Here is a 26,486-nt window from a genome sequence, read left to right as displayed (position 1 = left end):
CTACCGGAACTGTAATTCATGTCATGCCTGATGGTGGCAATGCACTCGAGCAACATCACTACTAAAAGGTACATACAGAATTAACAGACCTCCATTGAGACACGGATGGGGTTGCTTTGGAAAAAGAGAAATGGTTTGAGCAGCAAAAGTGCAGAACGGAATGACAGGGAAATAACCTGACAGTTTAGTCGACATCTTAATAGTTGTCTAGTCTAAACCGGCTTCTTGCTATAAGCCTCTCGTCCCTGGTATCTTTGTCAAATAATCTATCAGAATCCCAATCCCAATCCCAATTAGCAAACCATATACTGCTTCAAGGAAGGACTGAAGGCCATCCACACTAAACCAAAGAAGCCGACTCTAGCGAACCACAAAACATAAGCAACAGAAATGATCATCTTAAGGTGAGGCAGCTAAATAATAAAGAAAATAACCTCTCATTACTCTGAGCAAGATTTCAGAACATATGGGAGGCATTTTTTTTTGTATGTTTGTTTCATGAACTACCAGTCACATATCATCTTTAACGGACTAGTTACCAAGAGCTAGAACATTAGATATCTAGCAATAACTCATGCTCATGAGGAAGTAATCAACCAAACACTAGGATACAAATTTTAAGACAGATTCCTGAGTCATCAGCACCCTAATTTCAGCATCATTCAGGACTCAGGAGCAATGAATATAACACATGTACCAAAATTTAATTTCATCAGAGCACAAATCTAAGTGCGCTCACCATATAATTTGTGAGGCAATGCAAAACACAAACACACTTTTTTCACCTCGGCACATCACCTCACTACATCAGGCAGCTTAGGCCAGAGGGGAGCTCAGAAGCAGCACTCGCAGTCGAAGGGGCAGAGCGGGGTGCCGCCGGCATCGGCCTTGCCGAACCCGAGCTCCTCGGCCGAGTATATGGCGAGCCCGTCCGCCGTTCGCCGCCGCGGCCGCTTCTCCTCGAACTCCTCGTCGTCGTCGTCCGCCATCCGACCCTTACCCTTACTCCCCGGGGTCTTGTTGCTCTTCTTCTTGCTGCTGCCTCCCTCGACCTTCACCTTGGGCTTCTTCCGCTTGCCCCCCTGGGCCTCAGCCTCCTCCCGCTGCGCCGGCTTCCGCTTCTTGCCCGCCTTGGCGGCGCTGAAGATCTCGTCGATCTCGTCCCTCGCCTTCTGCTTATTCGGTTTCTTGTCCGCCGCCGCCTTCTCCGGCTGGTCCTCGGTGGTCTTCGGGGGCTTGGGTTTCTTGTCGGAGGAGGTGGGCTTGGGATTGATAGAGGGGTTGGAGGCAGAAGGCTTCCTCTTCTTGTGAGATTTGGTGGCCATCGGAGAATACAGACACAGGGGGAATTCGCCGCCGCCGCAGGAGCTTACGAGGATGGGGATGACGGCGAGAAGGGTTTGCAAACTGGGAAGCCAGTGCAGCCGTGCAGGGCTGCGGCAGACAAGGGTTCCGGTTCATGGGCCGAGCCCTCTTTAGGCTGCTTCTTGGGCTAGCCTCACGCACAGGCTGTAAACCGCGATTTTTTTCATTTTTATATTTAAAAAAACAAAATTTCAAAAATATATACCAAATAGGGAAATTTTCAAAAATGGGTGACTGTCGCCTCCCTAATGGGCGACAGGGGGCTGTCGCCCATCCAGTTGGCGACATGACCTAAATATAAAAAAAATTTACATTTAGGTCCTGGTGCCCAGGACGTATTAAACAGTAAACTTGTAAAAAATATAAAATCGTAGAAAAATTGGAAAAATACAAACTAAACTGTTCTGGATTCTATGTAACAAGATCTACAACTTTTGTTACATAAAATTTTTCATTTGATCAATGTATCTTGCTCTATTTTAAATACCAGTTTAATGCACTTTTATTTAAATATCAAGATCCATCCTTTGGATGCATGTCATCTTTGGCCAGAGTGTTGCATATGGTGAGCATAGGCTTGTGCAAAATTGGTAGGCCCAGCAAACATTTCTAGAATAAGTTTTTAAATTAGATTTTGTAATATGTCTAGTTTAAATGGGTTATTTGTCCATGCTGCTATACTGAGTTTTAGGAGCCATAACTTTTACAGTAGCCTTATTTTATTTCCTAAGAGCTATAGAAAAATTTTGGTAAATTTTAGGTAAGCACAACTGGACCAAATGAAGACAACTTGGTTGCTTCAGGGGGATCGGAACACGAAGTTCTTTCATGCATACGCCTCGAAAAGGAGACACAAAAACATGCTGAAGACATTGAAGGACGATGGTGGGGATGTGTTGGAGGGGGATAGAATGAAAAGCTTTATTGCTAATCATTACCAGAATTTGTTTTTATCCCATGCAGGTGAGCAGTATGAGGAGGTGCTGAGCTATGTGACCCCTCGTGTTACACAAGAGATGAATGATGCTCTTCTTGCCCCCTTTCTCTGATGATGAAGTGTGGGCAGCACTGGGGAGTATTAGAGATTTGAAAGCACCAGGAGCTGATGGTATGCCATCTGTTTTTTATAAAAAATTCTGGACTCTTGTAGGTGATCGAGTTAAAGCAGAGGTGCTGGATTTTCTAAACGGTGGGGAGATGCCACAAGGTTGGAATGATACGGTGATTGTTCTGATTCCTAAGGTAAGGGTGCCAGAGAAAATCAATGATTTGCGCCCAATCAGCCTTTGTAATGTGGTATACAAAATAATATCAAAAGTTCTTGCTAACCGACTTAAAAGTGTGCTGCCACATATTATCTCCCCCTCACAAAGTGCTTTTGTTCCTGGGCGTTTAATTACGGATAATGTCTTGTTGGCTTATGAATTTACTCATTTCATGAATAATAGGAGGAAGGGAAAGGAAGGAGTAGCAGCTATTAAACTTGATATGAGCAAAGCCTATGACAGAATGGAATGGTGTTTTTTTGGAAAACATGCTGCTCAAACTAGGATTCAATGTGCAGTGGATAAAGCTTATCATGAAATGTGTCACCACGGTTTCTTATCAAATTAAAGTGAATGGTGAATACACAGAAAGGATCCACCCTCAGCGTGGGCTAAGACAAGGTGACCCACTTTCTCCTTATTTGTTCATTATGTGTGCAGAAGGCTTGTCTACAATGTTACAAAAAGCAGAGATGGAAGAGAAGATAAAAGGAATCAAAATATGTCGTAGTGCGCCAAGGGTTAATCATCTTTTCTTTGCGGATGACTCTCTGATCCTGATGCGGGCAAGCCAAAGTGATGCCAATGAATTAAGGCGTATCTTAAATGTTTATGAAAGAGCCTCCGGGCAGGTGATAAATAGAAGTAAGTCCTCTATCTTATTTAGCCCGAATTCTGATCATCAAGTCAAGTTGCAAGTTATGAGTATTCTATCAATAGATCAAGAAGCTAGAAGTGAGAAATATTTGGGTTTGCCGGTAACTGTTGGTAAATCTCGAAAGAGAACCTTTGAGTACATAAAAAAGAAAGTATGGGTTAGGATCCAAGGGTGGCAAGAGAAGCTCCTTTCAAAAGCTGGAAAAGAAATCCTTATAAAGGCAGTGGCACAATCTATCCCAACATATGCTATGTCTTGCTTTGATCTAACAAAAGGGTTTTGTGATGAGTTGAGTACTATGATTGCAAGGTATTGGTGGAGCCAACAAGACAAGGTGAATAAGATACACTGGCTTAGTTGGGAGAAACTCACAAGATCTAAGAAGTCTGGTGGATTAGGTTTCAGGGATTTATATTTATTTAATCAAGCTATGCTGTCTCGACAAGCCTGGAGGTTGCTAACTTGCCCTGAAACACTATGCGCACAAGTGCTAAAGGCCAAATACTTCCCAAACATAAGTATGCTGCGATGCACAACTCGTGATGGTATTTCTTATTCATGGAGAAGTATTCTAAGAGGAGTTGAGTTGCTAAAGGAGGGGATCATTTGGAGAATTGGAAATGGAAGTTCTGTTAATATTTGGTCTGATCCATGGCTGCCACGAGGACACACGAGAAAACCTGCTACACCAAGGGGTCAGTCTCTGTTGACAAGAGTTTCAGAGTTGATTGATCCACAGACAGAAAGCTGGGATGAACAGTTAATCCTTGAGACCTTTTGTCCAAAAGATGCTCAAGCTATCCTTGCAATTCCCATTGACATGCAGATGGAGGATTGGCCAGCTTGGCATTTTGACCCAAAAGGCCTCTTCTCTGTCAAATCTGCTTATAAACGTGCAGTGCAAATCAGGGACAGCAAGCTGAATAGAGATGCTTCATCCTCTGGTTCGAATATTGAAAAGGGAGGGAGCTTTTGGTGGCAGAAAATATGGCAGCTAAAACTCCAAAATAAGGTTAAAATGTTTGCCTGGAGAATGGCTCACAATAGCTTGCCAATGCGCCGAAATATTGCAAGGAAAGGGGTCAAAATTGATATTGTGTGCCCAATGTGTAATTGCCTAGATGAGGACTGTGGCCACCTTTTTTTCAAGTGCAAGAGAGTTAAGCAATGTTGGCGCCAAATGAACCTTGAGAACATAAGAATGATGCTAGAGCAGTGCAGGAAGGGAACTGAAGTAATGAGCACAATAGTCAACCTGGAGCAGAAATTGCAGCATAGGATTCTGATTTTTTTTATGGCAATGGTGGTTGGCAAGAAACAAAGCTAATGAAGGGCAAAAAATGGCCAGTGTATCAGAAGTTTGTAGTAACACGACATTCCATTTGTTGGAGTGGGAGAAGCTCCAGCAATTGCCCACACAAATCTCCCAAAAATGCAATGTAAAGTGGAAACCACCTGCGTCTGAATTTTTCAAGATCAATTGTGATGCTTCTTACAGCCACAACACTGGTACTGGCGGCTGGGGTTGTGTAATAAGAAATAGTAGAGGAGATGTTTTGGAAGTGGGGTTTGGAAAGTTGCAAATGCTTTCAAGTCCACTGCATGCAGAAGCAGTAGGAGCGATGCGGAGTGTGGAGCATGCTGCCCAATTGGGAATGACTCATATTGTTTTGGAGATAGATGCAACAATTCTTGGTGAAGCACTTAGATCATCTGCTTGGGACAGGAGTCTGTATGGGGCTTTGTTTAGGCAAACGCGAGATTTGTTGTACTTTGATTTTACTAAATCTGTAATCTCCGTTTGTAATAGAGCATGTAACCGAGTTGCAGATAGTTTAGCTGCCTATGCTGCTAGCTTGGTCGTGGATGCCTCAAAAATATTCATGGACCATGTACCAGAATTTGTATCTCCGTTGGTCTCCGGTGACAAACCTGGAGCTCACGTTTAATGGAATGTTTTTTCCATTTTCAAAAAAAAAACAGCACGCAGCATCTCTATGGAGTGTGGTGGTGCAGCATTCCCTCCCCCGTGTGAAAAGAGCGATTCGTTTGGTTCCTAAACTAATCCGGTATGATGTTGTGTCCTCCTTGACGGGATTTGACTTTGTCATTTGGCTCTGCTGACACGGCAAAGGTTCGTATGATATGATGCCATTTGGCTTTGTGCAGCTGTCTCTGACACCCCATGTACATGCAAGTTACTTTCGTAGCTAACATGTTTGACTATCGTCTAGTCTCCGTTTACATGATTTGACTAACATATTTCCCTGAGCTGTTACGCACAAACCGAGCCTGAATCCAGATTAGCATAGCATAATACCTTGATGCGTACGTACCAAAGAAGAAGTTCAATATCGAGGAATCAGAATTTCTGTGCTGCGCACAGCATTTCAAATAAATTGTGGCTTAATCATGAATACCGTAGTTTCACCATTAATCAGCCCAAAATCCAGAATCCACCATCCTTCTGAACCTAAATTTCCACGTTAAGGATAGTCACTAGGTAGGAGCCAGTAAAACGACTCCAAACAAATCACGCAGTTATTTTGACCAATATGACAAGCATGTGTGGACATGCCTGGGACACACACCGAAGTGTAGCAAGCACGTTCAACGGCTCTAATACAGTATCAACTGAGACACCTTATATTCGCACATCCATATAGATTGTAGTAGATGACAACCCGCCATTTCTGAGAACCGCTAGTTCACAGTAACATCGCACTGCAACCACAGATGTGCTCATGCAACAAGTTTTGTATGTACACCTTGCTCGGCAGCAGTTTCAGCACCGTGCATAAAAAGAAGATAAGTGAAACAATTCATCAGGCTGGAATCAATTCATGATAGAATATGTTGCAATCACATATGTACAACTAACACAACGAATTTGTATTTACATTTTACAACTTGCTGATCATTCCATTTTACATGATACTTGTGCTTTTGCACTCACAGTGCCTTCATAACGAATCTGGCAGACGCAGCAGCACCCTTCGCTGCAACCTTCAGGACATGACGGCTCTTGTACAACCTGAATCCAGTTCAAAAGATAACAGAGAAAAGAAGAGACATCAGACATGCTTCGCACATATTATTTATAGTTGTAGATAAATGTATTTTCTCACAATAATCAGTTTATCATCATCCTAACATAAGTATAGTACCAATTAAAGACACATAAGACATCGACAAGGTCTTCATTATGATACCTGCCAACAATATCTATAAAAATAAACTATCTTAAATGAAAAGAGTAATATATTATGGAAGTATTTTACATAATGAATGTAGCAATGTCAATATATTCGGTCAAAAAGTTAGAAAAGAGCTTAGACAAACCTAGATGGGCTACTATTTCCAATCAGAGGAAGTATTTAAGATGATGAATAATGATGATTACCAATAGCAGGCTAGCATTGCAAAAATACTCTATACACACCTAACGAATAAAGAGAAATAAAAATCTTAAACAGTGATACACCAAAATGGGAGGTGGAGGAGTAAACTTTTGGTGTGCAACCGCAGACAGGCATGATGAGAAATTTACCCTGCTATTGTGATTCCCCAAGTAGCCAAGATATAAATAACTTGCGCAGCCTCCCAAAAGGTTGACCATCTCCACCGAGCTTTCATGCTATCTAATGCCTTTGCAACAGCTGCTTAGATAAGTTAAGCCCATAAATATATTAGATAATCAACACAGAAAACTGATGCAAAAAACATTCACATATACTGCCACTAGCAAGAATAAAAAAACAAAGTTCAACCTACCATGTACTGTCTAATATTTATGTTAGTTGTTAACCACCCAGTTCATCTCTACTGTCAATTCAATAAGAACTTAAAAAATACAAATATAGCATAGACTAAATCTTCCCTCATCTATAGGAAGTTGGAAGCAATTCCTTTATTTGAGACACACCATACCATCTAAACTAGAAGGTTAGCATTCCCAACATGACCTTCACCAGTACTACCTCATAAAACATAGCTATCTGAAAACCAAGTGCTTACAACATATACACAATCTCAGTGAAAGCTGATATCTAATTTAGCAAGGGTATTGCCGCTATGAAGATTAGCTTTATCAACAGTGTACATCATACATTAGTGCTGTACACTCTCAAATATTGCAAGGTGCCAGAGCGACATCATCTACAATTCCCTAAATCTTAAATAATCCTCAAGTAACTTAAACCAGATACATAAAAAGAACATGTTATGATGATCATGCACGCATATAGTTGGGCAAATAGCAGAGGAGCTGAGTATTTTGGCAATTATTTTGAAATAATGAATCCCAGTAACATGGACAGCTATTTAATAAGGGCATGATATTTAACTTAGTGCAGCATGGAGGATAGACGTACCCTTTTGGAGCTGCGTTGGCGATAATGACTGAAGGAATCATAATACAAAACAGTTAGAACAACATAAAAGTGGTGGAGACAATGCTCACCAATCCTTGATAGCCTCTCAAAACAACTCTTAAAGAAGCAAGTACCTTGGACATTGGATCTTCAATAATGCACCTAGCAACAAAGGTGGCAATACTATCAACGATGTCATCTTCATTGATCATAACATAATTTTCATCATCAATCCCACTAATTTCCTCCAAAATAGCCCCTGCAGTATCACTAGCAACCAAGACCCATGATCCTTTCTTCCCATTACCCATTTTGTCTGGAATGTCACCAATTTCCACCTCTGGTTCAATAAAAGCACCAAATGGAAATGGGTTAAGTTCTCAGCATCTTTGGCAGGATACATCCGAACCAATAGTGACCATAAAACATAGTATAGAAACAAAATTCACAATATTTAGCAAGTATGAACCTGTCATATTGTCAGATGATAATTCAGCATGTTGACATGCTGACTCATCCTGTAATTTTTCAAGATGAGCAAGGAAGCTAGCATTGTTGACCGCTGCCATCAGCCGATTGTACAGCTGCATCGATCACATTCAGGAACAACAAAATCAACAAAATATACAAGAACAACATAACTATAAGCTGGACATGGCATGTGAATACACCAAAATGAATTTCAACTATATAATGTTTCTTCTTATCTGCAAATAGGTGATAAATTAGCAAGTATCACACAATAAGGTTAATCTACCATCGACATCACATCTAGATACACCGGTAAGTGTATATATAGGGATAACAATGTATGACATATCATTTTTTAGGTATAATTTGGTTTTAGCAGAACAACAGGGATATGCATGCTTTTGTAACTAATGCCTGTGTAAGAAAGTGCCAATTTCCATAGAAAAAAAAGTTAAAAATCAGAAACAGCATTCAAAGGGAAGGTGCAACAAAGTACATCAGGAGGGCACTCCTTGGAGACGCAGGGTGCGCCGTGCAGCTCGCGGAGGAGCGCCAGGTCGTCGGCGATTCGGGCGCGGAGCATGGCGTTCTCCTCCCTTAGCCGTGCGGCCTCCTCACCGGCGCCCCCGCCGCCATCAGCTTCCGGGGGCGGCGTGATCAGATCTCCGTCTTGGGCCACATGATAGCCTGGACGGTGGTGGTAGGCGTAGCGCGCGACCTCGGCGATCTCTACGAGGGTGTGCGCGACCTCCAGCGGGATCTTGTGTGCCGCCGAGGACAGCGCCATCGTCGACTTGATCGATCAGTTGGTCGATGAATCCAAGGGATGCCTCCAAGGAGGCGGGATGGATAGGAGGGCGGCGGCAATGAGACGAACCCTAGCCGCGCAATAACGCAACCTCGCCGTGGAAGACGAGTTTGATTGGGGAAAGTGTTGGCCTGAAGGAACAGAGGATTAGTCACGTCCATGTGGACCCCACATATCGTTTTGGATTGGGAAACCCGTCTTTACCTTTCTTCCAAAACACTAATGTCGACTAGCACTAGCACAGCAGTAATAAGCTGGGGACTCGCACTTTTTATATATTTACTATTTTTATAAGTAAAGCATAATGCATATTTTTAATAATGGTGTAAATTATGCAGTATTTCCCTTGGATAATGACGATTAGCCTCTCATAGTTCCATGTACCTGACGCACTTAGCAGCGTTTTCTTAGCAAATGAAACTTGTCAGTCTCAGCCAGTAGCTACTAATTAGCTGAACCACAGAAACACAGTTTTTAGAACCTGGCGGAACCGCAATAGCGTCCAAAACAGCTTGTTACCCGTGCAATTTTTTTTTGCAATAAATTTCATCTTACACGATGGATATATAATGAGATTACAACAGAGCAAGCAACGAGTTACGGGGGTCGCAAACGGGCGCGCACACCCCAGAACAAGCAATTCAATCCGCTGGCAGGATAAACTACTCAATGCAGCAAGTCAGTGTTGCCACCCAGGTACACAGCCGCAGTCCCCATTTGCTTTACATTATTTGTACATTATATGCCTGCTATGACAGGGTTACAAACAAAATTAGGTGGTGGAACTAATCGGTCCCCCCTACTTGGGGCTACGCCGTCAATCATTTACAGTAAGCTCATACGCTTCTTTGGTACCGAGATTTCAGGGAGGCGGATCCTTTCCCGTCGGGGAGCGCTTTTGGGCCAGATGAATCGGAGTCTGCACTGCTTGGCCAGACTAGAGGGATCAGCTGCTGCTGGTAGGTGTTTGTGTTGTCGCACACGCCGAGCTTGATGATGAATGTTGCGGTGCAACCTCTTCCTGTTCCTTCGCTGTCGAGCCAGATGTGCCCTCCCATGAGACTAACAAACCTGAAATGGAATTTTCAGAGATGCTGCTGAGTTGAAGTGCATGAATGACTGACCAATCAATCCAGCATTAGGATGTACAAAAGATCTTTCCATGATGCTCAAAAGGAAGCTTGAGTCACCAAAAACAACATCACGCAGAAGGAACCACAAGGAGCTGCAATAATAAATTACCTTTTGCATATAGCAAGGCCAAGACCACTACCATTGAACCCTCGGTTTCCTCCACTTTGAGGATGAGCAAACTTTGTAAATACATGAGGTAGATCCTGAGGAATAATACCACAGCCTGTATCTTTTACCTGCAAAATAGTGAAGTAACAGAGAATTAAAGCAACAAAAACTGTTAATAATAGCTAAGCAGAGAAGGACAGCTTTGCTTCATGTGTCCATGCAATGTTCACAATCTGCAAATATGAAACCTTTCCCAGTTATAAGCATGAAACCCAGGAAAAGTTGTATCAACCAAAATGGAATTTTTATAAGCCTCTGTTCTCTTGTGATAAGTTAGATTTGGCTACAATACCGTGATTTGGCCAACCTAGAGTTGGGAATGCCCCCACCCCCCTGGCAAAAACACAAAAGCTTCTAATGCAAGGCTATTTTATCTTTTCGCAATGTCATTTCGGTCTACGTTGGTCCTGAGGCTAAGTCAATCCTGGCAACTCAAACATGATGCAACAAATGACTACACCCAACTAATTCGACAACAATATAAAGAAGTAATCAGATTTCAAATATCATCAATGTTAAAACAAAGAGAAGATCCATACAAACATCCTCATTACAAGTTACTCCCTCCGTTCCAAAATGTAGGTCGTTTTGACTTTTCTAGATTCATATATTTTGCTATGTATCTAGACATATGTTATATCTAGATGCATAGCAAACACTATGAATCTAGAAAAGCCAAAACGACTAACATTTTGGAACGGAGGGAGTAGTAGGTAACTATTCATGCTAGAAAATGCACATATTAGTAAAGGTACTTCATTGTCAGGCTTACATAGTGGATCCAAACCCAGAGTACATTAGAAAATAAGTCGCGCATAAGTAGACATAAAAAAAAAGATTCTTGACATCATGCGATGCTTAAATTGAGAGTTTTCGACATGGCTGCAGCCAGGGTTAAAGTATTACAACGGGCAATCAAATGAATGTTCCAGATTTACTGCGAGTTTTTAACTCTGTGCACAATGCATACAAGTTTTTTGTTTCTTTTGAAAGGAAACGATGCATACAGCTATTTGTACGGAACTCTTCTTGATTTCTGGATCATATGGGAAGACAATGAGCCCATTGACAAGCCCAGGACAAATTATTCACATAAGCCTCGCTAGAATATTACCTGAACTTTCAAATAGAAGTGGTCATCGCTTGCAGCCGGATGAAACTCTGGGGTTCTAAACTCTCTCAAAGAGTCAGCCTTCACAACGGAAGCTACAAGGGTGATGTGTCCCTCCTTGGTAAATTTAACAGCATTGCCAGATATGTTCAGAATAGTTTGCATGAGTCTCTTTTCATCGCCAATGGCACTTAACGGCAAATCTGGTGCCAACATAACTGATACAGATAGCCTCTTGATAGATGCAATTGGTTTGATGAAACTCATCACCTGTAAAACCGAATGAGAATTTAGTTAACTGCATCACATATATAGATATTAGATATCGGAAACAGATGGTGCATACTTCTTTGAAAACAGCATGGAGATTGAATGCTTTAATTTCCAATTCAAGGCTTCCATCTTCGAGTTTGGAAAGATCCAGCACGTCATTGATGAGTGTTGCTAAAAGATTGCTGCTTTTCAGTACAGTTTCCACCATTAACCGCTGCTCAGGTGTAAGCTCAGTTTCTAAAAGCAAGGAGGAAAGGGCTATTATTGCATTCATGGGTGTTCTCATTTCGTGATTCATAACAGCTAGGAAATCATTGCGAGCTCGGATGGCCATCTCAGCTTCTCTTCGAGCTAAATCCAGGGCAACATTCTGCTCCATTAGTAGATCACGTGCTCGCATGGACTCTTCAAGAATAGCCGCATGAGATAGTGCAACTGCTACCTGAAGGAACAAAAAAAAGAGGTATAAACAACAGATATGTTTGGCAATATCATTTAACAGCTTGTTAACTTTGAGAAAGGTATTGAGATTAATAAACAAGCAAGGGAATCTGACTTTTGCAGCTGGCTAGTTGGTTTCAGAATCATATGCTTTCAGAAAGAATTTAGTGATATTAGAAGGCCTGTCATCATTACATTGTACTTGTGAAAAGGATGTCTTAATTGACGGATCATGATTGATGAGAAATTGATCATATGACTTTGAAAAGACAATAAACACATTTTTTGCCTACTACAAGCATCAATGTTATAATAACCATAGCTAGAGATAGAGCATTAACCTGATCAGCAACGACCTCAACGAGCTCCAATTCATGCACATGCCATTTCCTTGCACTGTCAGATGGAAGCATCAAAACCATGATTGCAAAGCTTTTTGCTGAAAGCTCTGGCCAATCATTTATTTGGAAGTTCGAAAGATGAAGAAGAGGTACACGCACTGCAGCCACTTCTGGCGGAACATATCGACCTGCAAGTGGTCGAATCCGTGCCAAAGGAGACGTGTGGGGTATAATGATTGCACGGTTGCTACTGAACACTTGATTGACGACAGGAAGATTAATTGGTACAGATGACCCGACAGTAATCTGGTGGCGCAATGTATGTGAAAGTTGAAGACTTGAACCACTTCTAGATGGCATCCACAACGCACATTCTTCCAGACCCAAGGTCCTTCCTAGCTCAACAAGAGTAGTCTTCAAAATTGTATGCCTATCAAGTGTACTTCTGATTTCGTGGGTAAGCATCCTAACATGTCTGCCGGTCTCCTCCTGCGTCCTTATCAATCCCATCTCCCTATCAAGCTCTTCAGCTTTATTCTTCAGGAACAACTCCCTTGTTTTCACACTCAACAAGTCAGGGATAATATGAACAAGCATCAGAGCTGTTGCACAGGAAACAACCGCCGTAGAAACCTTTGCTATGGTCATGACTATAGCAACAGTCTTGGTGTGTGTGGTGAAAGTCCACAGGTTTATAAGATGGGTCGCCCCACAGAGAACTATAAACGCGCCAAACTGGATCAAGACCCATCTGTACGGGAAGAAGGACGACTTCTTCACGAAGTAGATGAGCTCCAGCGGGATCGAGAAATACGCGAGGGCTATGAAGAAGTCCGAGATGTACTGATACTTGACGAGCAGATCGTCCGTTGGCCATAGTGGCTCGATGCAATCGCATCCGTCCATCCGGGAAGCTTTATTGTCGCATCAGTTCTCGCATCATTTCCTGCGGAAGAACAAAAATAAAGATGAGCTGCCTTCGCCTAGGTCCATAACACTTGCCCCCCTTAAATAGCTCACACCATTTCCGATCTCGAATTGCAGGAAATGTGTCGCAAATCGAGACTCAAACAGTAAGCCTATGAACACAGAAGAGCACACTAGCAGCAGAGCATGTAAATCGCACACGATGGACAACTCCCCAATCCAATTCCCATTTCCCGACAGCCTTCAGCCCCTCCTGCCATCTAAAGCAAGGATTTAAGCACCCCCGTCCCATTTGAGCCACAAGGAAATCACCTTTCCCCACTCCACCAGCGCACAGTAGCCAATCGCTCCCCCACCGAGGCCTCGGTCGCAGAGCCCCAACCAGCAGCAATCGGAACCCAGCACGAGGAGCGGCGGCACCGGCAAGGTCGACGCCTTCACCCGCGGCAGCCCTAGGATCGGCAACCCCCTCGGCCCCTGCCCACCCACCAGCCCCCCGCGCTCCTTCCCCCCGGATCAACCCGAGAGAAAGAGGGAAACCCCAGATCCAGACCGCGCGCGAGGCGGTGGCGAGGGCAGGGGGGCCAGTACCTCGATCGGCGGCGGCGGGCGGCGGCGGCGGCGGCGAGGCGAGGCGAGGCTGCGAAAGGGTAGGCGGGCGGGCCGGGGGGCAAGGGAGCGGAGCGGAGCGGGGTGAAAGAGAAAGCGGCGCTGAAAAGGGAAGGCAACCACGGCAAAAGAAGGGGAAAAGAAAGTCCAATCCAACCGCGGCCGGTAGGCGGTGGGAGTGGGAGAGGAGGGGAGCAGTGTTGGTGCGCTGCTCCTGGCCTCCTCCCGTCGTCTGCGTGAGCGTCTGTCCCCCCTGCCTTTCCTTGCCCCGCTTGGTCTTTTCTTTTTGGGCCCCGTTTGTCTCTACCACGCTGAGGCTTGAGCTGAGCTCAGCACTGCCTCCGCGCCGAGGCGGACGACGGCCAGGCACGGGAGTGTTTTTAGGTGTATGTCTTTACGAAAGTTGGTACCGACCTCTGTTCCCAAAAGTTTGGTTGCACCCGTATGTCCTCACGTTTTTCTTATGATCTGTGTGGTCTTTTGAATGGAATAGAGGGTTACGGTGGCTGACGGAGGTGGAGAAAGACGTATTTACCCTTCTCTCTAACAGGAGAGAAGGCCCGATCCCGTGGACCCATTCACGCCCACGCTCACCTGGACCTCCGGCCGTCGCCGCGAGCCGAGGCACCCGCCGCCGTGACTGGAGATCCACGAGAGGCCCGGGAGCCCGCTGCGCGAGGCAGCCAGGCCTGACGCGCGCTGGTGCAGGCGGGCGGCCTCCCAGCGACCCAGCCCAGCGCGTGGAGGAGGCTCGCTGCCCCTGCCCTTGCCGGAGAGCAGGCGACGAGCGATCCATCGAGGTCCCTCTGTAGGGTCTAGAGAAGGATGAATAGTTTTTTCTAAATTTAATCGCGCTGGCTAACCAAAATAAATACGGAATTGAAACTATTCGCTTAGTCAAGACTTCACACCTATAACTATGACTCAAAGACCTACACAAAACAAATGGAGTGCCAAGCTAGAAAGAACTCTCCAGATAATTCTAATACCAAGCCACACAAGTCTAAGCACTAGTACTTCACAAACCGGGGGAGCTCCTACACAATTATAATGAGCAAAAGCACAAAACCAAACCTAGACTCACTAGATGCTCAAGGACAAGGATACACAATCCAAATCCAAGAGCTCAACTTGTTTAGCTACACAATCTAAGTAAAAGTAACTAATTAAGCTACACAAGCTAACTAGTTACACTAGGATCTCTACTTCTAGCTACACAAGTAAGAAGATGATTAGCAAGCTACACAAGCTAACTAATCACTAGAGAGCAACTACACAAGCACAAGATATAGAAGAATGTAAATACAAGGATTGTGATTTGGAGAATGCAAACCACCGAGAAGAGTGGACAAAATTGACACGTTGATTTTTATCCCGATGTTCACTTGTTTGCCACCAAGCTAATCCCCGTTGAGACAAGCTCCAAGTTTGTCGCCGATGCTCTTACTAGTGGTGACTCTCAAGTCACACTCTCCCACGTAGAGTGCTCACACCGAGCTCTAGCACATGATCTGACCGAACCACTTGTTGCTCTTCACGTCTCGCTCAACTAGAGTTGCTCTTCGCGGCTCCCGCGGGGTGATCACAATACCCCTCACAATCTCTTCTCTGGAGCACCGCACAATCTTCTCGCGGGCTTCAACGGAGCCTCTTGCCACCAAGCCGTCTAGGAGGTGGCAACCTCCAAGAGTAACAAGCACACCGGCTCGCAACACGATCACCTAGTGCCACTCGATGCAATCTCTCAAAGCAATCGCACTAGAATCGCTCTCTCACTCGATCAGATGATTACTATCAAGTTAGAGTGAGTAGAGGGCTCTCAAGCACTCTCACACATGGACACTAAGTCCCCAAGTTGCTCAGCAACCTCAAATGGCCGGCCACACCCTCTATTTATAGAGGGAGGCCCCAAACTAGCCGTTGCCCTCAAATCCCGTAAAAACAGAGTTTTCGCGGACTGTCCGCCTTACAGAGACCGGACTGTCCGCCATTCAAAACCAACGGCTAAAACTGCAATGATTATGTGTCAGAGTCGACCGTTAGAGCCCCGGGCGGACTGTCCGCACACTTGGGGCGGACCGTCCGCGGTTCAAAACTTCGAACCAACCGATTTGCAAACGTCTCTGACTAAATCTGGAAGTGACCGGCGGACTGTCCGCTTCCCAGGGGCGGACCGACCGCCGTTCAAAAAGTGAGCACACACAGAAACCACAGTGTTTCTGTCCCAAAATTTTCAGTAGGAGGTGGACCGTACGCCCCCAAGGGCCGGACCGTCCACAGTACAATTTGGACACCCAAGACAGAACTACCAAGTTTCTACACCCGTTTCAGCTTTTAAATGCGGTCCGTCCGCCCCATGGACTGGACGGTCCGCAGTTCATTTTGGACCACCAACAGAGCCAAAATGGTTCTGTTCGAGCTCATCCGAGATAACGGCGGACCGTCCGCCCACCAGGAGCGGACCGTCCGTAAGTCTATTTCCAGCAAAAGTGTACCTCAGTAAAACGGTCATAACTCTTAGCTCCAATGTCCAAATTTGGTGATCTTGGACTCTATGGAAAGCTTATTCAGAGGGCTACACAACCCAACAGAATATTTGATCCAAAACACAATCGATCAAAGAAGTATTTCATTCTAAGAGCCAACCTAATCTCCGAAGAACACCGAAAAGCCTTTCTTGCATCCCAAAGTTGATAAACATCAACTCCAACTCTTTCTCCTTTGCAAATGTGCCAACACCACCACGTAAACAACACCATGTGCATGTGTGTTAGCATTTCACAATCATTTTCAAAGAACTTTCACTTGATCTCAACACGCCACTCGATCCTAGCAACATCGCAATGTTAGATCGCTCAAGTGGCACTAGATGACCGATATGCAAACAAGTTTGCCCCTCTTGATAGTACGGCCATCTATCCTAAATCCGGTCATGCACTTCTCTACACAACCTTTGACTGGTGAAATGAAATGCCCTACAAGTCATATATTTGCTTTGCGCATTCCATTTCATCTTCCCAAATGTTGATGCCACACAAGCACCAAACTCCATCAAGTCTTTTGATCATCATCATGAGTCAACACTTGGTTTGATCTTCCTTGAATGATATGATCCACTCCATATCATCACATGACCTCTTTGGTCCATCGATCTTGACCTTACTCGCTCTTCACCGTTGCCTCGGTCCATCGGCGCCAAATCTTGTCCAAGCTTCACCGCCTCGCGGTCCCTCGCTTCAAAGCCGTGACTTGTCCTTCTCCATTGCAACCGGTCCATCAAGCCAAACCTTGTCTTGATCTTCTCCACTTTGGTCACATAACTCCATATCATGTCTCATATGCAATGAGTTCCTCCATCACACTATATGAGCATAGCATCAACCCTTAGCCATTTCTCCTCCATGGCACATGTCGCTCATACTAGTGTCTTTCTGTGGACTAATCTCCTGTGTATCTCGACATAAACACTTATTAGTCCACCTAAGTTGTCACTCAATTACCAAAACCAAACAAGGGCCTTTCACCGAGGGACGCAGCTAGCGAGGAGGAGGGAGACCGCCAAGTTGCTGCAGCAGCAAGCAAGGGCCGCCGCCTCCCCCTCCCTGCAACACGCCGCCGGCCGCCACCCAGATCGCTCCCCGCACCCCCTGTTCCCGCCCGTCGCGCCCCTTGGTTCCGAGCCGAGGCCGCCGGCGGCAGGGGCCGCCACGCGCCGGGTAGGGGCGGCCACATACTGGGGCAGGGGCGTGCCAGGGCGAGGGCCGCGCCGTGCCCTGAAACCTCTTCGGTCCAAAGGACAAGAATCGAAGAGAACGTGAAGAAATCCAAATCGAAAAGATCAAAATAGAGACAATTTACTATCACCGGTTAAACCGACGATAGGGAAATTGTACTCACCGGTGCAACAGACTCAGAGAAGGCCAAATCAGCAGAGTACACCGGTTGAACCGACGTTGGTTTCTGAAGCGTCGGTGCAGTTGTCCAGAGACTCCATTTTTGAGGGTTTCTGAGATTACATGCACCGGTTGAACCGACGTTAGTTTTGAGAGCGTCGGTCGATTGATCAAAGTAGCCGTTGGAAGCTGTAACGGCTAAAAGAAGGGAAAATACACTCACCGGTTGAACCGGTATTGGCACACCTGGAGCGTCGGTTTAACCGACGTTAAGAAATTTTGTCAGCCTTTCCCAACGGCTCTTTTGGGGTGTGTGGCCTATATATACCCCCAAGGCCGAGTCATTTGAGTGTGCTGGAGTTGCTGAAGCCTACTACACTTGAAGAACACCTCCAACCACCATAGAACTTCATTGTACATCATATAAGTTTAAGCACACTTGTGAGTGTGCTTAGTGCTTGTTTAGGCTTAGTTCTTGAGAGAACTAGGTTGAGTGAAAGTCTTGCTGCGGCAAGCATCTTGTGTACTCGCCGTGTGACCCTCCAACTTGGTGTGGAGCGGCAACGACACTTTGTGCGGGGAAGGAGACCCCTCTTGGTGAGAAGCTCCAATAGTGAAGACGGTGCCGTGGGTGATGCTTCGAGAGAGACGGTGGCGGTGGCCTTGTCTTGGTGACTTGGGGTCACTTAGCCTTTGCTTGCCGGGAGCCTTGGTGGCGAACGCAAGACGGTGATCAAGCGAAGAGACTCGGCATCACACTTGTTCGTGTTGGACAAGTGGCCGTGGACGTAGGGAGGGACTTGGTGTCCTAACCGAACCACATTAAATCGTGTGTCTTGGTGTCTTCACGGGAGTTTGCATATTCTCTCCCTTACCTCTTTATTTACTGTATTACGTTTCCGCATTTACTCTATCTTGCATGCCTTTACTTTCCTAGTCAGTTTGATTAGGTTTGGCTATAGGTTGCAAGTCTTTTAGGGGTAAGTAGAGAGTAGCATAGATAAACCTTAGTCATAACTAGTATGTGTAGGACGTGTTAGGTTTATATTATGCAAATAGATTGAGCCCTAGGATAGAAAGCGATTAGCGACCCTATTCACCCCCTCTCCCTCTAGGGTCGGACACCCCGGTGATCCTTACACAAGCAATTTTACCTTGCTATGTTGGAGTAGAGGATAGTCATTAGATTCCAATTTAGCTCTCCAACTAGCATCATGAAGTCTAATTATAATAGCTTGGTGAAGACAATGAATACCAATATAAAAATCATTCTTCATCCATATGAAATGAATGCCACTGATCATCAAATGCACTATCTTGTTGTGGTTGGCTTGCTTCATCTCTTTGATCCTTACTTGCATGAGAGAATACCATTTGAATATTACTAGAATTTTCATGAATCTCTCTACTTTGGGTGTTGCTTGTTTTTCTTGATCAACTCATTTGATATCTTCAACTAAGCATCTCCAATGACTTTAGATCACCACTTCAATGTTGGCCTTCCAAGCACCTTGCTTGTCAATCCCACTCTTGGGCGGCTCGCCCCTCTCCAGAGAGAAATGATCTCTCCAATAACCATTCTTGACACTCACTTGAAATGAATTTAGTTGATTGATCAAACAATGGACTTGTCATGATGAGTAATTTTGGAGTCTGCTCTAAGTCCTTTTATTTCTACTTGAGGTTGGTCTTGATTCTCAACTTGAATACCAAAAGTGTGCCAAAATTACTTCTCAATCAAATGGCCTTGTACCCAATACTCGTCATGCTTCTAGATCATTTCAAAACCAAACCTAGGTTCCTCAACCACTTGTAAAGATGATTTCAACTTGAGGACCTTTAAATTTAAGTGGCTCAAGATCAATCCAATATTTGTCACTTTTCTGAGCATATTCAACTTATCTCCGGCGGACCGTCCGTGGTATACTGGCGGACCGTCCGCACCTGCATCACTTGTTATCCAATTACTCCGATGCACAGGCGTCGGACAGACTGAAGCCTACCGGACTGTCCGCAGATACTTGGTGGACCGTCCGCGCTTTCTTAGTAGACACATCATCGGTGTAACCGAAGCTTACTGGTGCATCTGGCGGACCGTCCGCGGTCCATGGGCGGACTGTCCGCGCTGCAATTTTCTGCTGATCAGGGTCTCTGGTGAAAAACTTCATGAATGGCGGACCGTCCGCCTCTTACACGCGGACCGTCCGCGCTACCAAATTTCAGACAGTCCAGAATTTTGCCAACTTTCACGGTTTCAACTTTGAATTGGGATCATTGCTCAAATAAAATTCCAAAAATCTCAAAATTAGCATGAACACCATCCAAAAACTCATATGAGTGAGTAAGAACGAGAAATCAAAAATAAATCAAGTAAAATTAAGGAAACTCATAAATAGCTCATAAAAGTTTTGAAAAATCAAAAATTTGAAGCAAAGAGGGCACATAAGAACCAAATGTCATATGTACTAGTTTTCAAGCCACATTTGAGAAGTAAATGACATTTAGCTCATTTTTCAATTTGCAAAAAGATTTTTCATCCAAAAGCAAGATTTAACACAAATAAGTTTGCAAGCCATCAAATATTTCCAATGAATTTCTCACAACTAGAATAAAATACTTGTATGTTGTAGCACTTGGACTTCATTGTTTAGACTTGGCATTGGGTTGTATATATGCAAAGAAAACTTCAATTCCTTGATTCAATCATAAGATCAAAAATATGAATTTAATTTGAATCAAGCCTCCAATGCCTTTGGTATCTACACACCTTCATCCACGTTTTGATGGTACCCAAACTAGGTTGGGTCCTCTCAAGTTAGGAGCAACATATTTTGGCAATGCCTTAGTATGGTTAGCAGGATGTTTTGTAATAGTAACAAATAAGGTACCATTACCATCCTTTCTAAGCATAATATTTGCATCAATTGAAATAGGCTTAGGATTGTTATCTAAGGGACATGAATAAGCCATGTGTCCCTTTTCCCGACATAAGTAGCATATTCTCTTTTGTTGAGCCTTTTCTTGCTTACTCATTTGATGCTTCTCATTATCTTGCTTCTCATTGTTTCCTTGAGCCTTCTTCTCAAGCTTGTTTAGGAAACCCGAAGCTAGGTGATACAATATTGCACAACTATGGCATTTGATGTGAACATGTAGATTCTTCTCTTGAATCTTGTTCTTGTTCAACATCTTGGCATCTTGAATATGAGTTGGATGCCTTACTCTTGCCTTGCCACCCCTTCTTGTTCTCTTTTTAATCATCTTCAAGTCATCAACTTGATCATCATGGTTGATCTTGACTTGAGGTTTGGATGCCTTCTCTTGCTCAACTTGTGGCTTTGGTTAAGGTTCTTGTTGCTTCACCATTTGCTTGGTTGGGCACATTGAGGTGAGGTGACCCCAAGTGCGGCACTTGAAGCATTTGACATGTTTAAGCTTCTCTTCTTCCTTCTTCAACTTGAGCTTTTCTTTGTTGGGGAAACTATTTGCAAAGTGTCCCATCTCATGGCATTGAAAGCACATGAAATGAGATAGCTTTATTTTTTCTTGCTTCTTCATCTTTCTATTATATTTATTCTTGCCCCATTTATTGCCTTTGACTTTGCTTTTATTGGAACCAATGCCATTCATGTCACCGAAGTTTCTTTGGTTTTTGATTATGCTTTCAAGTGTGACTTTTGATTTTGTCGACCTCTCTATCTTGTTGCTCAAATATTTCACTTCATTTTTAAGTTCATTGTTCTCCTTCAAGAGTTTAGTCTCACAAGACATAGAAGTAGTACAAGCATCTAATTGTGAAGAACACGGCATAGATAATAGATCATTACATGAGGTGGATACATGCTTCTTGCCTACATCACAAGGGCTAGCAATATTTTGCAATTGATACTTTGACCCATGTGATGAGCTTTCACTAGTTTTAATTTCTTTACTAGAAAATTTGTTAGTGAGTAAAGTATGGTCTAGAACCAAATTCTCATGAGCAACACTAAGCTCCTCATGAGTCAATTTTAGCTCCTCATGTGAACAACTCATAACATAAAGTAGATGCTTTTGTTGTTCACATGTGTCTTTGAGAAAGGAATTTTCTTTTTCCAATTTGGTTGTTTTGGCTAATACTTTCTCAAATAATTTGGTCATGCTAGCATGTCTACTCAAGAGCTCATCATATGAATTAAGATCAATCACATTACAATTTGATACCTTTGTGTCACCTTGTGACATGAAGCAATGTGGCGATAGAGATGAGCTTGACGTAGCAATATCATCCGTGCATGAGCCAACTTGATCATCAAATGTGCTTGGGGTAGAATCATAATTTGCAACACTTGAATCATCATCATCAATCATGTCAAGTGAACTTATTGTAGATTGATTATCATCATCATCACTTGACCATGAGGTGGAGCAATCTTCCACAACCACCATGTCATGGATGTGCTCATCATCCTCATGCACTTCCTCGTTGGCCTTATAATCATCATGATCATCGGAGGCTGCCCCATATTTCTCATTTAGATAACTCCAAATTTCATGGGCAGTTTTCTTGTTCATGATCTCACCAAGAATGCAATTATGCAAATATCTAAACAAGATGTTAGTAACTTGGATGTCTAGATCTAGGCATTTCTCTTGTGTTGGAGTTAGATTTTCTTCATCTAACATATGAGAAAAACCTACATCCACCATCCACCACATTTGAGGGCAAATAAATTTAAAATTGCATATCATCCAATTTTTCCACCGTGCAAAGTATGTGCCATCAAAAATATATGGACACTCAACATCTAGCCCATAAGTCACCATACTCTTAGATCGGTAAGGACCACAAATGAGAGACCTAGGCTCTGATACCACTTATAGGGTCGAGATGGCGGACTAGAGGGGGGGTGAATAGTCCTTTCGAAATTTAATCACGCTGGCTAACTGAAACAAATGCGGAATTAAAACTATTCGCTTAGCCAAGACTTCACCCCTATAACTATGACTCTAAGACACCTCCAAAAAGATATTACACAAAGCAAATGGAGTGTCAAGCTAGCAAAAACTCTCCTGATAATTCTAATGCTAAGCCACACAAGCCTAACCACTAATACTTCACAAACCGGGGGAGCTCCTACACAATTCTAATGAGCAAAAGAATAAAGCCAAACCTAAGCTCACTAGATGCTCAAGGACAAGGATACACAATCCAAATCCAAGAGCTCAACTTGCTTAGCTACACAATCTAAGCAAGAGCAACTAATTAAGCTACACAAGCTAACTAGTTACACTAGAATCTCTACTTCTAGCTACACAAGCAAGAATATGATTAGCAAGCTACACAAGCTAACTAATCACTAGAGAGTAACTACACAAGCACAAGATATAGAAGAATGTAAATACAAGGATTGTGATTTAGAGAATGCAAACTACCGAGAAGAGTAGACAAAATTGACACAGTGATTTTTATCCCGAGGTTCACTTGGTTGCCACCAAGCTAATCCTCGTTGAGACAAGCTCCAAGGTTGCCGCCGGTCCTCTTGCTAGTGGTGACTCTCAAGTCACACTCTCCCACGTGGAGTGCTCACACCGAGCTCTAGCACATGATCCGGCCGAACCACTTGTTGCTCTTCACGTCTCGCTCAACTAGAGTTGCTCTTCGCGGCTCCCGCGGGGTGAGCACAATACCCCTCACAATCTCTTCTCCGGAGCACCGCACAATCTTCTTGAGGGCTTCAACGGAGCCTCTTGCCACCAAGCCGTCTAGGAGGTGGCAACCTCCAAGAGTAACAAGCACACCGGCTCGCAACACGATCACCTAGTGCCACTCGATGCAATCTCTCAAAGCAATCGCACTAGAATCGCTCTCTCACTCGATCGGATGATTACTATCAAGTTAGAGTGAGTAGAGGGCTCTCAAGCACTCTCACACATGGACACCAAGTCCCCAAGGTGCTCAGCAACCTCAAATGGCCGGCCACACCCTCTATTTATAGATGGAAGCCCCAAACTAGCCGTTACACTCAAATCCCGTGAAAACAGAGTTTTCGCGGACCGTCCGCCATTCAAAACCAACGGCTAGAACTGCAATGATTATGTGTCAGAGTCGACCGTTAGAGCCCCGGGCGGACTGTCCGCACACCTGGGGCGGACCGTCCGCGGTTCAAAACTTCGAACCAACCGATTTGCAAACGTCTCTGACTAAATCTGCAACTGACCGGTGGACTGTCCGCTCCCCAGGGGCGGACCATCCGCCGTTCAAAAAGTGAGCACACACAGAAACCGCAGTGTTTCTGTCCCAGAATTTGCAGTAGGAGGTGGACCGTCCGCCCCCAAGGGCCGGACCGTCCGCAGTATAATTTAGACACCCAAGACAGAACTACCAAGTTTCTGCATCCGTTTCAGCTTTTAAATGCGGACCGTCCGCCCCCATGGACCGGACGGTCCGCAGTTCATTTTGGACAACCAACAGAGCCAAAAACGGTTCTGTTCGAGCTCATTTGAGATAACGGCGGACCGTCCGCCCCCCAGGAGCGGACCTTCCGCAGGTCTATTTCCAGCAGAAGTGTACCTCGGTAAAATGGCCATAACTCTTAGCTCCAATATCCAAATTTGGTGATCTTGGACTCTTTTTGAAAGCTTATTCAGAGGGCTACACAACCCAACAGAATATTTGATCCAAAACACAATGGATAAAAGCAGTATTTCACTCCAAGAGGCAACCTAATCTCCGAAGAACACCGAAAAGCCTTTCTTGCTTCCCCAAGTTGATAAACATCAACTCCAACTCTTTCTCCATTGCAAATGTGCCAACACCATCACGTGAACAACACCATGTGCATGTGTGTTAGCATTTCACAATCATTTTCAAAAAACTTTCACTTGATCTCAACACGCCACTCGATCCTAGCAACATCGCAATGTTAGATCGCTCAAGTGGCACTAGATGACTGATATGCAAACAAGTTTACCCCTCTTGATAGTACGGCCATCTATCCTAAATTCAGTCATGCACTTCTCTACACAACCTTTGACCGGTGAAATGAAATGCCCTACAAGTCATATCTTTGCCTTGCGCATTCCATTTCATCTTCCCAAATGTTGATGCCACACAGGCACCAAACTCCATCAAGTCTTTTGATCATCATCATGAGTCAACACTTGGCTTGATCTTCCTTGAATGATATGATCCACTCCATATCATCACATGACCTCTTTGGTCCATCGATCTTGACCTTGCTCGCTCTTCACCGTTGCCTCGGTCCATCGGCGCCAAATCTTGTCCAAGCTTCACCGCCTCGCGATCCCTCGCTTCAAAGCCTTGACTTGTCCTTCTCCATTGCAACCGGTCCATCAAGCTAAGCCTTGTCTTGATCTTCTCCACTTTGGTCACATAACTCCATATCATGTCTCATATGCAATGAGTTCCTCCATCACATTATATGAGCATAGCATCAACCCTTAGTCATTTCTCCTCCATGGCACATGTCGCTCATACCAGTGTCTTTCTGTGGACTAATCTCCTGTGTGTCTCGACATAAACACTTATTAGTCCACCTAAGTTGTCACTCAATTACCAAAACCAAACAAGGGCCTTTCACCGAGGGACGCAGCTAGCGAGGAGGAGGGAGACCGCCGGGTTACTGCTGCAGCAAGCTAGGGCCGCCGCCTCCCCCTCCCTGCAACACGCCGCCGGCCGCCACCCAGATCGCTCCCCGCACCCCCTGTTCCCGCCCGTCGCGCCCCTTGGTTCCGAGCCGAGGCCGCCGGCGGCAGGGGCCGCCACGCGCCAGGTAGGGGCGGCCGCATACTAGGGCAGGGGCGTGCCCGGGCGAGGGCCACACCGCGCCGGGCAGGGACGGCCACACACCGAGGCAGGGGCGGGCTGGCCGCCGCGCGCTGGGGCGGAGGCCGCGCCGCGCTGGGCAGGGGCGGCCACACGCCGGGGCAGGGAGAGGGCCTGCCGCCGTGCCAGCTCGAGCTTCCGCTCGCGTCCACCGGCGCCCACCACGCCACCGCCGGTTGCCGGCCAAGACTGAAGCAGAGATAAGCCAGGGAGAGAGAGAGGGAGGTGAAGGTGGAGGCAGGGGAGAGAGGGGGTAGTAAGGACATTTTTTTGCCAAGTCCCACCTGTCAGGGCTCCTCTACCGTTAACTCCTAACAGATTATGGACGGAAGGGCACACAGGTCAGTGAAAAAAATACGAGGGCATACAGGTGCAACCAGACCTTTTAGGGGTACAGAGGTCGGCACCAACTTTCATAAGGACATACACGTACGGCAGCGTCGGCGGCCGGGCCGGCTGTAGGAGATTTGGGGAATTGGGCGGGCTGGGGACCTGTGGTTGTGGGTCTCACAGATGGACCTGAAGAGGAGGAGTGGAGGACGGTCGCCGGCTGGCTGTAGGGTAGCGTTGTAGGGGATGGATCAACCTGGCACATTCAGAAGCTTGCCAGGTTGCGATTCAACTTCTCTGACTTCATGAAGCGAAGTCACAAAGATGAACAGGGTTCTGAGTCTGGATGAACAGTGATCCTTACCGTGATTCACTGCAGCAGGTATTGTTCACAGGACAATGTTCGAAAGGGTACTCTTTTCACTGTAGCATGGGTACTGTAGCAATTAATCATATCCATCCATCTCAGATCGGACGGCCCACAGAGGCTC

General features: G+C 45.0%; 3 protein-coding genes across 4 annotated transcripts; all 3 read right to left on the bottom strand.

The window, feature by feature from the left end:
• Positions 1–583: 583 nt before the first annotated feature.
• LOC120650078 (uncharacterized protein C6G9.01c-like) lies at positions 584–1,450 on the bottom strand. The gene has a single exon (XM_039927096.1). The coding sequence runs from the start codon at positions 1,323–1,325 to the stop codon at positions 834–836; it is 492 nt and encodes a 163-aa protein (XP_039783030.1). The 5' UTR covers positions 1,326–1,450; the 3' UTR covers positions 584–833.
• Positions 1,451–6,086: 4,636 nt separating this feature from the next.
• Positions 6,087–9,105, bottom strand: LOC120650074. Its single transcript, XM_039927093.1, has 6 exons — positions 8,629–9,105; positions 8,131–8,245; positions 7,796–8,001; positions 7,662–7,689; positions 6,839–6,947; positions 6,087–6,322 (listed from the first exon to the last, which is right to left on the bottom strand). Exons 1-6 carry the CDS (start codon positions 8,917–8,919, stop codon positions 6,241–6,243), a joined length of 831 nt encoding a protein of 276 aa, XP_039783027.1. The 5' UTR covers positions 8,920–9,105; the 3' UTR covers positions 6,087–6,240.
• Positions 9,106–9,452: 347 nt separating this feature from the next.
• Positions 9,453–14,198, bottom strand: LOC120650073 (probable ethylene response sensor 1). Of its 2 annotated transcripts, none has more exons than XM_039927091.1 (6): positions 13,648–14,198; positions 12,409–13,354; positions 11,700–12,068; positions 11,357–11,623; positions 10,183–10,310; positions 9,453–10,011 (listed from the first exon to the last, which is right to left on the bottom strand). In XM_039927091.1, exons 2-6 carry the CDS (start codon positions 13,312–13,314, stop codon positions 9,777–9,779), a joined length of 1,905 nt encoding a protein of 634 aa, XP_039783025.1. In that variant the 5' UTR covers positions 13,315–13,354; positions 13,648–14,198; the 3' UTR covers positions 9,453–9,776. The 2 variants fall into 2 exon arrangements, with proteins under 2 accessions (XP_039783025.1, XP_039783026.1); XM_039927092.1 differs by having other exon boundaries at positions 9,468–10,011; positions 13,927–14,099.
• Between the last annotated feature and the right edge of the window lie 12,288 nt (positions 14,199–26,486).

The sequence above is a fragment of the Panicum virgatum genome, chromosome 9K (genome assembly GCF_016808335.1).
Source record: "Panicum virgatum strain AP13 chromosome 9K, P.virgatum_v5, whole genome shotgun sequence".
Lineage (NCBI taxonomy): Eukaryota > Viridiplantae > Streptophyta > Magnoliopsida > Poales > Poaceae > Panicum > Panicum virgatum.
This window is presented reverse-complemented; position numbering and strand designations above follow the sequence as displayed.

Coding starts and splice junctions, on each gene's coding strand:
- LOC120650074 (XM_039927093.1), bottom strand. CDS start 8,919: ATGGCGCTGTCCTCGGCGGCACACAAGATCCCGCTGGAGGTCGCGCAC. Junction 7,690..7,795: donor TTGAAGATCCAATGTCCAAG/GTACTTGCTTCT, acceptor TGATTCCTTCAG/TCATTATCGCCAACGCAGCT. Junction 6,323..6,838: donor TGGGGAATCACAATAGCAGG/GTAAATTTCTCA, acceptor AACTGGATTCAG/GTTGTACAAGAGCCGTCATG.
- LOC120650073 (XM_039927091.1), bottom strand. CDS start 13,314: ATGGACGGATGCGATTGCATCGAGCCACTATGGCCAACGGACGATCTG. Junction 11,624..11,699: donor TCCATGCTGTTTTCAAAGAA/GTATGCACCATC, acceptor TCGGTTTTACAG/GTGATGAGTTTCATCAAACC. Junction 10,311..11,356: donor ACTTCTATTTGAAAGTTCAG/GTAATATTCTAG, acceptor ACTATTTTGCAG/GTAAAAGATACAGGCTGTGG.
- LOC120650078 (XM_039927096.1), bottom strand. CDS start 1,325: ATGGCCACCAAATCTCACAAGAAGAGGAAGCCTTCTGCCTCCAACCCC.